Source organism: Vipera berus (assembly GCF_964194415.1).
Source record: "Vipera berus genome assembly, chromosome: Z".
In the NCBI taxonomy this organism is placed as follows: domain Eukaryota; kingdom Metazoa; phylum Chordata; class Lepidosauria; order Squamata; family Viperidae; genus Vipera; species Vipera berus.
This window is the reverse complement of record NC_138205.1, coordinates 74,488,791-74,501,967: the sequence shown is the minus strand read 5'-3', so window position 1 is coordinate 74,501,967 and position 13,177 is coordinate 74,488,791. Positions and strand designations below refer to the sequence as shown.

The 13,177-nt window shown below is 45.5% G+C and overlaps 1 protein-coding gene and 1 long non-coding RNA gene across 4 annotated transcripts in view; one reads left to right on the top strand and one right to left on the bottom strand.

Annotated features, from left to right (window-relative positions):
- Positions 1-13,177, top strand: part of AVL9 (AVL9 cell migration associated) — a 63,883-nt gene that overhangs the window by 28,006 nt on the left and 22,700 nt on the right. For 2 of the 3 annotated variants that reach the window (XM_081344421.1, XM_081344422.1), the window contains 4 exons: positions 1,670-1,739; positions 6,546-7,090; positions 11,787-11,921; positions 12,763-12,982. In XM_081344421.1, coding sequence (XP_081200547.1) covers positions 1,670-1,739; positions 6,546-7,090; positions 11,787-11,921; positions 12,763-12,982 — 970 coding nt within the window. The remainder of the gene's footprint in view (positions 1-1,669; positions 1,740-6,545; positions 7,091-11,786; positions 11,922-12,762; positions 12,983-13,177) is intronic. The other variant, XM_081344423.1, reaches the window with a different exon arrangement.
- Positions 7,104-12,708, bottom strand: LOC308677751. The gene is made up of 3 exons (XR_014028561.1): positions 12,279-12,708; positions 11,793-11,960; positions 7,104-7,999 (listed from the first exon to the last, which is right to left on the bottom strand). It is a non-coding gene; the product is annotated as an uncharacterized lncRNA (long non-coding RNA).

The following is a 13,177-nucleotide window of genomic DNA, read 5'->3' as shown; positions in this document are numbered from 1 at the left end:
CTTACATAGTTAAAAATCTACCGAAGCCTGTGGTCTGAATATGTAAAGTATAGTCATTACAGAAAATAGAAGAAATAAAATTCTATAGTTGAATCTAAAAGAGAAAAGTGTATTCATAATAAAAAAGTTGTAATAATCAAAGTAATAGCTTATCTTCCAGAACATATACTCCCAACAATTGGTATCTAAAGCTCTCTACTAGGTTTTGATGTAAATCACTGCATAATGGCCCATAATGCTTCATCATAATGCAGCTAAGGGAAGACAATGCATTGAACAGTTAGAATAGGGGTCCCCAACCCCCAAGCCACTGCCCACTATTGGGCCGTGGACTATTTCAAACCGGGCCACATGAATGATAGCCAAGCGTGTGCATGCAAAGCTCCACTCACGTCAATGGCAGGCAAGTGCACATGCATGAAGCTTCACTTGCAAGAGCAGTGGGCCCTCAAAAGCCCCACTCGTACAACCATTCTTCACTCACACGAGTGGAGCTTCGTACACGAGCACAAGCCCCCTCCGCTCAACCTCCCTCCACTTGTGCAAGTAGGCTTCGCACACAAGCGCAAAGGTCCTTTGTTTACCTGTGAAGCTCCATTTGTGCATGTGGAAGGTGTGCACACCTGCCATTTGCACTAAGGGAGCTGTGCACGTGTGCACCTGCCACTCATATGCCCTGGGCCATGCTGGAAAGGTGGGGACTGTTGAGTTAGAACATTTGTGCAGATCATGACACAAGAAGCTGATTATGTTTTTTAAAGCTACATTATATCCTCTGCCCATAGCTTCACTCTTCAGTGGGACAGGATAATGCTCACAGTTATACCCAGGGCTTGCTTAATTTGCCAAAGAAATGAAATAAACATTATCATGTCACAAACAAGGACCTAACATTTTACACAATCTTTTATCAACAGTCACATGGCTTTAAGCTATAGAATGCAAGGTCTGGATTCATAAATTTTCAAGAAGTAATAACACAGATTGCAGCTACTTTGTTTGCTGTTATTATTGTACAGGTTGCACATTAAAACATCTGTATTAAAAATTGCTGAAATATAAGAAAATAGATACTACTGGTCATCAGCAATCATCATCAACCAATCAATCTTTATTATGGTCACAGACCAGCAAAAAAAAGTATTAAAATAATAATAATAGTAAAAAAAACAAAAATAAAAGACAGAATAATACATTGCGATTGTGGGTGGATTAACAGTGGGCAGTTAAAGTTTGCTAATTTTATATACAGCAAAGCAGAATTTGGCCACATTCAGAAAAACTACTTCATACCGATCTGATAACAGTAGTTGCGCATGAAAAAAAAATCAGTATTTCCCAGATATTTTGGGTAAGATGTTATAAACTGAGTCCATGAATCCTTATAGAAAAAAGCAGTATAGCAAGACATGAGCTATAGTTCAATGGCCCCTTGTCCACAGGAGGACAGTCTCACTTCATGTGGTATTTTTTTTATATTGGCCCTCCTAACCTGCTGTGGGAAGTGTGTTGCACCGTGCTAAGCTTAATGCCTTTCAGATGTTTGGGACAGTTATTTGATATAAATATCTTGCTGCTTTAAAGGGGGAAGTTTGATTGCTCCAATTATGCTCTGATTTCTTTTCAGATCGTATACTACTGATCTATTTTCCCCCCTGCTTCTTTTCAGGTTCTGTTTTATATCTCTCCAGTTAATCGGCTGGTGGGAGTATTAATGACTGTCTTATCACTATTTCCTGGTTAGTGTGTATGTGTATGTTCCTATCAAAATGCTACTTAAAATCATAGCCATTCTTAATTTAATTTGTTTACTTGAAATCCATTCTGAATTTTAAATGGCCTCTCCCCCAGACAAAGAATAGACAGGAAAGATAAATGTAGACAAAAATGATGTGTAATGTCCAGCTTCCCGATCTTGTCAGTTTAAATTGCAAACAACATAAAACCCAGTCTGTCTCTGGCATATGTTACCTCTTTGTGAATTTATATGTGCATAAACCTTTAAAAAGACATAGTCCCCAAAGTCTTGGTACTACTTCAAACAAGCATTAATACTAATTCAGCTAATAACTATTGATAAAAATTATTGCCTGTAAAACAAGGTATTCTATTGTATTTAATTGATCTACAATAATTATACAACCAGCTATTCTCACACGAGTCATTGTCACACCCAAAACATACAAGTACATTCACCAATATTCCCTTCCTTTCTTCTGATAGAATCAGCCAAAAAAGGTAAAGAAAATATGCAAGTTGCATGAGGAAGAGAAGAAAAGGGCAGCTAAGCTAGTTGGAAATGATGCAAGGAGAAAATACAATTGCACGGGGTGGGGGGGAATTGACAAAAATGTGTGTTTCAGAATTACAGAAAGGGCTAAAAATTCAAAAAACAAATAACCCACCCAACCCATGACTAATTTTCAGGTTAGTTTTCAAAACCATTTTTGTAGTAATATACAGTATGTAGCCATTTGTAGTTTCTCCCATTTATTTATTTATTTATTTATTTTAATCCCATTTATATCCCGCCCTTCTCCGAAGACTCAGGGTGGCTTACAATCTAAAGCACAAATCAATGTGCTTAGCAATAGCCTTCATCCTATGTATATGCCTGCTTATTAGGGCTTTCGGGGGGGCCCCAAGCGGCATTATTACAAAGTCAGCTTATTGCCCCCAACAATCTGAGTCCTCATTTTACCTACCTCGGAAGGATGGAAGGCTGAGTCAACCTTGAGCCTGGTGGGACTCAGGTTCGAGAACCTGCACTAATTGCAGGCAGCTGGTGTTTGAGTATTTTAGTGAGTATAATACAACATTCCTTCCCAAGGGAAAAATCTTTACCTTTCTTTTGGGTAGGGATGATACTCGAAAATATTTGTGACCAGCAGAAGACTATTACCGTATATACTTGAGTATAAGCCGACTCGAGTATAAGCCGAGACCCCCAATTTCACCCCCCAAAACTGGAAAAAGTTATTGACTCGAGTATAAGCCGATCCGCCGTTCTGCAAGCCTGAATACACAGGAATACCCTGTGTGGCCGCGGCTCGTCGGCAGGTCTCCGTTCCTCCTGCCGACCTTTGGGGAGGTTTGGGCGCCTCCCCAAACCTCCCCAAACGTCGGCAGGTCTCCGTTCCTCCTGCCGACCTTTGGGGAGGTTTGGGCGCCTCCCCAAACCTCCCCAAACGTCGGCAGGTCTCCGTTCCTCCTGCCGACCTTTGGGGAGGTTTGGGCGCCTCCCCAAACCTCCCCAAACCTCGGCAAGTCTCCGTTCCTCCTGCCGACCTTTGGGGAGGTTTGGGCGCCTCCCCAAACCTCGGCAGGTCTCCGTTCCTCCGCGCAGACCTGCCGACCTTTGGGGAGGTTTGGGCGCCTCCCCAAACGTCCCCAAACCTCGGCAGGTCTCCGTTCCTGTTTGGGGAGGTTTGGGCGCCTCCCCAAACCTCCCCAAACCTCGGCAGGTCTCCGTTCCTCCGCGCAGACCTGCCGACGTTTGGGGAGGTTTGGGCGCCTCCCCAAACCTCCCCAAACCTCGGCAGGTCTCCGTTCCTGTTTGGGGAGGTTTGGGCGCCTCCCCAAACCTCCCCAAACCTCGGCAGGTCTCCGTTCCTCCGCGCAGACCTGCCGACCTTTGGGGAGGTTTGGGCGCCTCCCCAAACGTCCCCAAACCTCGGCAGGTCTCCGTTCCTGTTTGGGGAGGTTTGGGCGCCTCCCCAAACGTCCCCAAACCTCGGCAGGTCTCCGTTCCTCCGCGCAGACCTGCCGACCTTTGGGGAGGTTTGGGCGCCTCCCCAAACGTCCCCAAACCTCGGCAGGTCTCCGTTCCTGTTTGGGGAGGTTTGGGCGCCTCCCCAAACCTCCCCAAACCTCGGCAGGTCTCCGTTCCTCCGCGCAGACCTGCCGACCTTTGGGGAGGTTTGGGCGCCTCCCCAAACGTCCCCAAACCTCGGCAGGTCTCCGTTCCTGTTTGGGGAGGTTTGGGCGCCTCCCCAAACCTCCCCAAACCTCGGCAGGTCTCCGTTCCTCCGCGCAGACCTGCCGACCTTTGGGGAGGTTTGGGCGCCTCCCCAAACGTCCCCAAACCTCGGCAGGTCTCCGTTCCTGTTTGGGGAGGTTTGGGCGCCTCCCCAAACCTCCCCAAACCTCGGCAGGTCTCCGTTCCTCCGCGCAGACCTGCCGACCTTTGGGGAGGTTTGGGCGCCTCCCCAAACCTCCCCAAACCTCGGCAGGTCTCCGTTCCTGTTTGGGGAGGTTTGGGCGCCTCCCCAAACCTCCCCAAACCTCGGCAGGTCTCCGTTCCTCCGCGCAGACCTGCCGACGTTTGGGGAGGTTTGGGGAGGCGCCCAAACCTCCCCAAAGGTCGGCAGGAAGAACGGAGACCTGCCGAGGTTTGGGGAGGTTTGGGGAGGCGCCCAAACCTCCCCAAAGGTCGGCAGGTCTGCGCGGAGGAACGGAGACCTGCCGAGGTTTGGGGACGTTTGGGGAGGCGCCCAAACCTCCCCAAACAGGAACGGAGACCTGCCGAGGTTTGGGGACGTTTGGGGAGGCGCCCAAACCTCCCCAAAGGTCGGCAGGTCTGCGCGGAGGAACGGAGACCTGCCGAGGTTTGGGGAGGTTTGGGGAGGCGCCCAAACCTCCCCAAACAGGAACGGAGACCTGCCGAGGTTTGGGGACGTTTGGGGAGGCGCCCAAACCTCCCCAAAGGTCGGCAGGTCTGCGCGGAGGAACGGAGACCTGCCGAGGTTTGGGGACGTTTGGGGAGGCGCCCAAACCTCCCCAAACAGGAACGGAGACCTGCCGAGGTTTGGGGACGTTTGGGGAGGCGCCCAAACCTCCCCAAAGGTCGGCAGGAGGAACGGAGACCTGCCGACGTTTGGGGAGGTTTGGGGAGGCGCCCAAACCTCCCCAAACGTCGGCAGGTCTGCGCGGAGGAACGGAGACCTGCCGAGGTTTGGGGAGGCGCCCAAACCTCCCCAAACGTCGGCAAGTCTCCGTTCCTCCGCGCCCTGCCTGCCTGCTTCTTTCCGCTGCGGAAAGAAGCAGGCAGGCAAGGCGCGGAGTTTGGGGAGGTGCGCGCGCACCTCCCCAAACCTCCCCAAACTTCGGCAGGTCTCGGACGGCGGTGGCTTGGGAGAGGTGCGGGCGATCCCGGAAGCACCAAAGCCTCGGCCGCGCACAAGTCCTCGGTAAGTTTTTTTTGTTGACTGGAGTATAAGCCGAAGTGGAATTTTTCAGCCCAAAAAGTGGGCTGAAAAATTCGGCTTATACTCAAGTATATACGGTAATAGAATCTTTGTTGCTAACCTTGTAACAATAACTTCAATCATGGGGTTAGTGCTAGAATCATTGTTAGGAGCCAAAGGAAATACTTGAAAATTCTATATAAGTGGAAAATTTGAGGAATTTGTGACAGCTGCTGTCAACCCTTCAAGGCAGGCTAAATCATGGTATAGATAGCACAAGGATTTCTGGAACTCTACCGCAGGGCTTTTCAACCAGTGGTACGGGTACCACCTGTGGTACATTGGCACCTGGCAGGTGGTACACAACCATCCTAGAAAAGTAGTGGGGGAATGAGCTGAACCGGTAGCAGCACCGCACAAGCCTGAGTGAGAGATGGCTGGAGCTGCAGAGCTGTCAGGGGTCAGTGGAAGTGCCAGGATTAGCTGGAGCTCGGCATTGATCCCGGCGCTTCTGCTGAGCCCAGAACAAGTGCCGATCAGCTGGAATGTTGCAGCATCTCCAGGGTCTTGTGATTTACATTCAGATGCTTGGCAACTGATTCATATTTATGACAGTCACAGTGTCCCAGGGTCATGTGAAGTGACCAAAACCTGCTGCAACCACCCTGCAGATGGGGGAAATAAAAACCAAACACCCCCCCTCCCCACCCCCGCTGCCAATCCTCAACAGAAATCCTCACAACAATGAAAACCTCGGACAGGAGGAAGAGTGCCGCCGGGCGGGCAGGCAGGCAGGTGTCTTGCTCGGCTATGGCTTGGGGGGCACTTTTTTCAGTGCCATTGTAATTTCAAACAGTCACTAAGCGAACTTTGTAAGTCGAGGACTACCTGTACTTCATCACTTTTTCCCTTTTTTTTTCATCAAGTTTTTGACACCTTGCTAGGCGACTGGTGGTACTCGGATGTTGCCATATCCTAAAAGTGGTACAATGGGTGAAAAGGTTGAAAAGCCCTGTTCTACCATACTTAAACTCGAAAACCTGGCATCTAACTTGAAAGTTACCATATGTCCTCTTCTAAGCCAATCAGAATAAAGACAGGATTATTGTTTGCTTTCTTATAAAAATTCTTATGTTCCTTCATTAAAGTTATCTCCAAACTCCCTTACATCTACTCAGTTACACCAATAGTTATTTTCTTCATTGAAAAAATAACTGAAAGACTAGAAAGAATCATGGGTGTGTTGTATTTGGCAATTAACTGTAGTTTTCATCTTAGCATAGTTTCCAATATAAATTGGTGATTGGTCCTGTATAGAATCTATTAACCACATTTATATATTTTTTAAATAAATTCCAGGTATGATAGAACATGGTCTTACTGATTGCTCACAGTACCGACCAAGAAAAAGCACATCAGAGGAAGTTGGACAAGAAGTTTCTCCTCCTTCCAGTTACTGTGTTTCTTTGTCTGCTCTGACACTTTCAAATGCTAATTTTGACACAGTTGGGGAAGGCAAAAAATTATCAAGCAACCAAGAAAGAGATACTCAGAGAGCAGATGTACCTTTATTTCAAGTTGAGCATCAACCCTGTGAATTTCATGTCTCCCAGGATCATGGACAGTACTTGCAACCTTCACACACTTCTCCAGAATCTTCTGAAAGTGACTGGGAAACTTTAGATCCCAAACTCCTAGAGGACCCTAACTTGAAAGAAGGAGAATGTGAAATTACTTCAGTAGCAGAACAGACTGAATTTCTTCTGCAGGAATCAGTGATTTCCAAAAGCGTTCCAATTACTATTCAGCCTCAGCCTAATACAGGACACACAGTCCTTGTACCTGGACTTATTTCTGGTTTGGAAGAAGATCTGTATGGTATGCCATTAGCTGTCTTCACCAAGGTAAATTTTGTAGTATAAAGGATGGCAAATATTTGGTTACCAAGTGCTGTTTTTAACATTTTTCAGGAATAAAGAGATGCATAGATGCATAGCTGACTCAGGAATTGTGGGAGTTGAAGTCCATGAGTCATAAAAGAGCCGAGGTTGCCTACCCCTGAACTAGGTTATCATGCTGTCAGTGTAGCCACCTGTCAATTAGATCGCTATCCCTTCTGGTTGGTGAAAGCCTCCAGGATAGGTGGGTTCAGGCACTAATTCTTCACTGCAGGAAGGGATGTTTCTAAGACTCTTTAAAGAGGCCCTGATTCAACCCCTCCTTTAAAAACTATCTCTTAATCCCACCTGTCTGGACAGCTTCCACCTCCTTTTTAGGAAAGGTGGTAGAGAAGTTGGTTGCTTGGCACCTTCAGAGGATCCTGGGTGAAACAGATTATCTGGATCGCTTCTAGTAAGATTTCAGGCCCAGTTATGGTGAACTTGTGGATGATCTCTGGCGATAGCAGGATAAAGATGGTGCACCCATCTTTGATCTTTTGACTATGGTATCCTTTTGGGCCAGCTGTGGGATTTATTTATTTATTTGAGTGAGTGAGAGAGTGATTTATGTGCCGCTCATCTTGTTTAAAGGTGTTCGGAAGTGGCTGACAAAGTCTTGGCTGGTTTAGCTTTGGTTTAGCTCCTTTCTCCAAGACCAGTCCCAACTGGTGTTGATAGGGAGTGAAAGGTTCAGTCCTCAGCTGCTCCTTTGTGGCATGCTGTAGGTCTTGTAGTCTCTCCACTTCTTTTAACAACTACATGAAATCACTGGGTGAAATCATTTGCCACCATGGGATGAGGTACCATCAGTACGCTGGGTGACCCAATTGATGCTGTTGCTGCCCATTTGCGGTGCTTGGAGGCTATGGAAATCTGGAAGGGAGAGAATAGATTTCAGCTGAACCCTGGTAAGACTGAGTGGCTTTAAGTATGTGAAGCTTCCAAGAATTTAACATCTTTAGTTCTGGATGGGATTGCGCTACCCCAGACACACTTCATGCCCAATCTGAGAATTCTTCCGGATTTGCAGCTCTAGCAATTGTGGCTTGAAGAGCCTTTGTGTAACTTCATTGTTATGCACCAATTGCACACTTTCCTGGATCAGAAGTCCCTCCACTCAGTCACTAGTCATCTCATGCTTAGACTATTGCAATGTGCTTTACATATAAGAGTGCTATGATTTCTACATCCTACAGAAAGTGATTACTTGAATTGCTTAAAAAAACACCTGTTTTATAGAAAATCCAACAAGCATTGACTCTACTTAATATAGATTAGCTTGTCAAGAATTCGGTAGTGATGGTAGTAGTATGATCATCAGAAATAAGAATGAAGTAGGCAAGTTGGGACAGTACCAAGGAAGGAAGATATGCTGATATCCAGATTTGTAAATATTTTCCCTCTAATACAGTCCATAATGATTTAGAGTGATTTTTTTCCATGCTTAAGTCTTCATTACCATTTGAAAGTCTTTCTCAATATGAGTAATTGCAAAGTAGGGATTGTTGTAGGAACATACACACACATACATACACATACATGCATATACATACACACACACACACACACACACACACACACACAGACACGTATATATGTTGGAACATTCATCTTCTTGTAGCACTCCTATTGCATTTGAGTACCTCTGTACATCTAGTCCTTAAGTCCAATACTAATTTCTAAAAGACATGGTTATTGGGCTTTCAACCGTATTACTCTGCATTGTCAAGTTTTTCTGTGGCAGATATATTAAACCTTTGCTACCAAACAGAAAGGAAATGGCAAATTTATGACTCCTCAGATGTTGCTGATCCTCAAGTATCAGTAGCCACAGTGGTTAGGTATGCTGAGGCTTATGTAGTTGTTGATATGGGTAGGTATATGTTCTGTTGTCATATATTTCTATTTAATTTTAGTATGCTACTTAACTACCATGTTTCCCTGAAAATAAGACCCAGCCAGAAAATAAGCCCTAGCATGACTTTTCAGGCTCCTCATAATATACATCCTATCCCAAAAATAAGCCCCACAATGAGGAGTGGCCGGAGCAATTCCCCACGCTGGCTGTGCAGCTGCTGTGTGATCTGCTGCTGCCCTGCCTGACCTTGGCTCTGGCCACCGCCTTGCTGCTGCTCTTGCAGTGCTCACGGGCCAAGCTCTCACCGCATCCCATCCTCTGCCCACCCTGCCTGCTGGGCTGCCTGGCACGAGGGAAGTCAGCCCAGATCTACAACCTCCAGAGCACCCCCATCACTGGCCTGCCAGGGTTTTTACACCAGCGGCCGCCAGCAAGACTACATACTGATGCCACCTCACCCACCGCCACCATCAGGCTGCTGAGTGCTGGCCTGCATGCTTACCTGGTGCTGCAGGTGCTGGGCTACGGGCTGAACCCTGCATTCTTTGTGCCCTGGCCTTGGTGGGCACTGCAACTCTTGTGACAGATTTATGAGGCAGATGTGAGATTGCCCCTGACTGCCTTTGGCCTCTACGTCACCTGCAGATTTTCTACCACCGACCACTGCTGCCGCTTCACCTTCCGCCTGCCCCAGCCTGTTGCCAATCCCCTGCTGCTGCCCAGCAGCCTCCACTGGGCGCTCTCCCAGCACGAGAAGCTGGCCGTGTGCAACACGGTGGTCTTCTGCCAGTCCGACTACCTGCTGCTGAACCTGCCTCATGCACCCTGCAAGCCGGGTGGCCTGTGGCACCCCTGCCCTCTGCAGCTTCAGTGGGTGTCTGGCAGGCAGAGGGAGACAGTTCCACCACCACCCACCAGCCTCACCTCACCTTGTAGCAGTGGCAGTGGCCTGCCACACGTGCTATGTGGCCACCTCCCTCCACTTTCCAGACACCCACCAAAGTTACACAGGGCAGGGAAGGCATGCATCACCCAGCTTGGGTGCACATGGCACAGCTCCCTCTACTATCTGTCTCATCTCATGGCAGCACTGGCCTACTGGACACTCCCCATGGCCACCAGCCTCCACCTGCCAGACACCCACCAAAGCCGCACAGATCAGGGGAGGTGCACACTTCCTAGCCTGCAGAGCGCAATGGGGCAACTCTGCCCCCCCCAAAAAAAATAAGTCCTAATGGGTCTTTTAGAGCAAAAATAAATATAAGACCCAGTCTTATTTTTGGAGAAACATGGTATCAATAAATGAAAAACAAAATAACGTGTCAGTCCTTTCACAATATATTACATCTGTATAAACAATTAACAACTGAAAACTCATTTTTAAAAATTCTATCTTGGTTGCTGTTTAAATTTAGAGAGAATAGGGACCAACATAGCTCCTGGAGAAGTATATTCCATAGTCACGGAGCAAAACAGAAGAAACTCCTCTCTTTTATTTCAGACTAGACCACCCATGACCTATTAGTTCATTCTTCTTTCCACATATAATGTAGACTTGTGCCATTTTCCCTCCACTCGTGATCCTTAGAAGATAGCCAGTGAATCCTCCTCCGCTGCCGTCTCTTCCTAAACTAATATACAGAACTGTTTGCCACTTTTGTTGGAGAGAGGGGGAACCAAGGGACTTGTGGACCATGAGGAAAGTTCAGCCCAGCTGCCCATTCTGATATGTCCCCAAGGGCTCCCTCCCTTTAGAACTCACTCATCAACTGTCAGGCTTCCCAGCTAGCCCTGCCTTGCCAGCAGTAAAGAAACCAGCAAAGATGGGAAAGAAAAATAACTAATTGTGGCTATCCCAAGTAGACCTTCATCCAATCTCAAAAAGGACCCAGCAGGAGCTCCTCCAGAAAATAAATGAAGCAATGTTGTCATTCCATACGTTGCAGAAATATCGGAAAACCTCAGGAGGATCTTCAGCCAACAGCACACTTCAAACCCAAGAATACACTAAGGCAGAAGCTTGTCCACCCCAAGGATAAAACATCCAGACACAAACTGAGCAGTGTGACATATGCAGTACAATGCAGTGAGTCATGTGCAGATCTGTACATTGCAGAAACAAAACAACCACTTCATAAATGCATGGCACAACATGGGAGAACAAACCCATCAGGACAATATTTACCAGTCCATCTGCATTTAAAAGACAAAGGCCACTCTTTTGAAGATAGCAAAGTCCACATTTTGGACAGAGAGGACCGCTGGCTTGAAAGAGGGTTCAAAGAGGCCATCTTATGTCAAATTTGAACATCTCTCTCTCAACAGAGGGGGAGGGATACAACATCATCTATCTCCAGTCTACAACACAGCCCTTTCAGCAGTTCCAAGAAGGCTCCACACACATTTGTGCAACTCAGGTGAACCTGAAGATACAGATAAGCCTCCAGGTAGTTAACAACTCTCTAAAAGAATGGAAATGACCAGCTGTCTGCAGGAGTATAAATCTTTCTATTCCCCACCATTTCAGTCAGAGCTGAAGAAGCTTCTTGGATGAGAAGCGAAACGTCCTCAAAGAAAAGCAAGAAAGTCCAGTTGCCTTGTGGAAAAAGCATCTTTCATGAAAAAGCATCTTTGGGACAATCATCTGTTGTGTTTCTTTAAAACAAAAATTCCAGAGTGGTAAATAATTGATGGCCAATGCAGTAAATTATTATCATTTCTTTTATATTACACATTAAAATTAGTCCTTTTGTATTTCTAAATTATAATTTCATCCATAATTAATATTTTTCTTTATTTTAGGGATACCTTTGCTTGCCATACATGGCGCTGCAACAGCACCACCTTCTTTCTGATGTAACAATCCGCGGTTTTGTTGCAGGAGCCACCAATATCCTCTTCCATCAGCAGAAACATCTGAGTGATGCTATTGTAGAGGTACGTATCCTTTTCTTTATAGTTTCTTATAGTAATTACCTCATGGAGCAAAAGACAAATTATGTATTATAAGGTCCTAATTAAAAAGATTTTTATAAAAAATAATTTTGACATTTTGGAAAGATGTCATTTTTATAATCACATGGCAGACAAATGATAGACTTCCTTATGTGTTTTTAAGTGTGTTTGTACATGAATGCATACACGCGTACATAAGATTCTCTTTGTGGATAAATTTATCAATAATAGTGAACATGTTTAAAAAAATATTTTCAAGACTGCATTTAGTCACTGTTGAAATACCGAAATTAAACTAATGGACCTAAAAAAGGATTGTATTAGGAGCACATTACAAACCTGTGTATTGTCTCTTGAAGTAAGCTTTCATAACTCCTTGTAAATCATTGAATAGTTAAATCTCTCGATAGTTACTATTTCTTGAGAGCTTTTACATTACCATTAGCTTTCCACTTCTTGGTTTGATAAAATTGGATTGTGAGCACAGGAGAATCAGGTTGCACAGACTATAATGAAATTCCTGATGCATTCTGCAATCTTTCCATACAAAATGAAAAGGAAAGTTTGCTTACTTTTAGAAATTGGAAAAAAATAAATAGGTACAAATGATTGCATATACTATTAAATTCAGAAGCCAACATAAACATTTACATTACATTATGTATGTATGTATTTCTGTCCAACAACATAGCACTAGATATTAATTACAGTGTAGTTTTTGGTAAGATGGAAATAATTTGCCTATGTTTATCAGTACAGTTTGTGTTGTTTCAACCAACATCACTACCCCAAAGTTTTTTCACTTTGAATTGTTTTCCATCAGATTGAGGAAGCTCTTGTCCAAATCCATGACCCAGACCTGAGGAAAGTCTTAAATCCTACAACAGCTGACCTGAGATTTGCAGATTTCTTAGTGAAGCATGTGACTGAAAACAGGGATGACGTCTTCCTGGATGGCACTGGCTGGGAAGGAGGGGATGAGTGGATTCGAGCCCAGTTTGGCTCATATCTCCATGCCCTCCTTGCTGCAACAGTAGAGCCAGGTAAGTTCTGGAATATTTAGATCTGTGAGCTTAAACAGTTACAAAATACTTCGTAATTGTCTAGGAGGATCTAGAAAGAGAGAGCCAAAGAAAAAATCCAGGGAGTAGGATATGACCAGCTTATATTGACTGAAAGACTTTTTCCCTGTTAAAAATTATTGATCACTAATATACCCACGACTAATTTAGCCTATC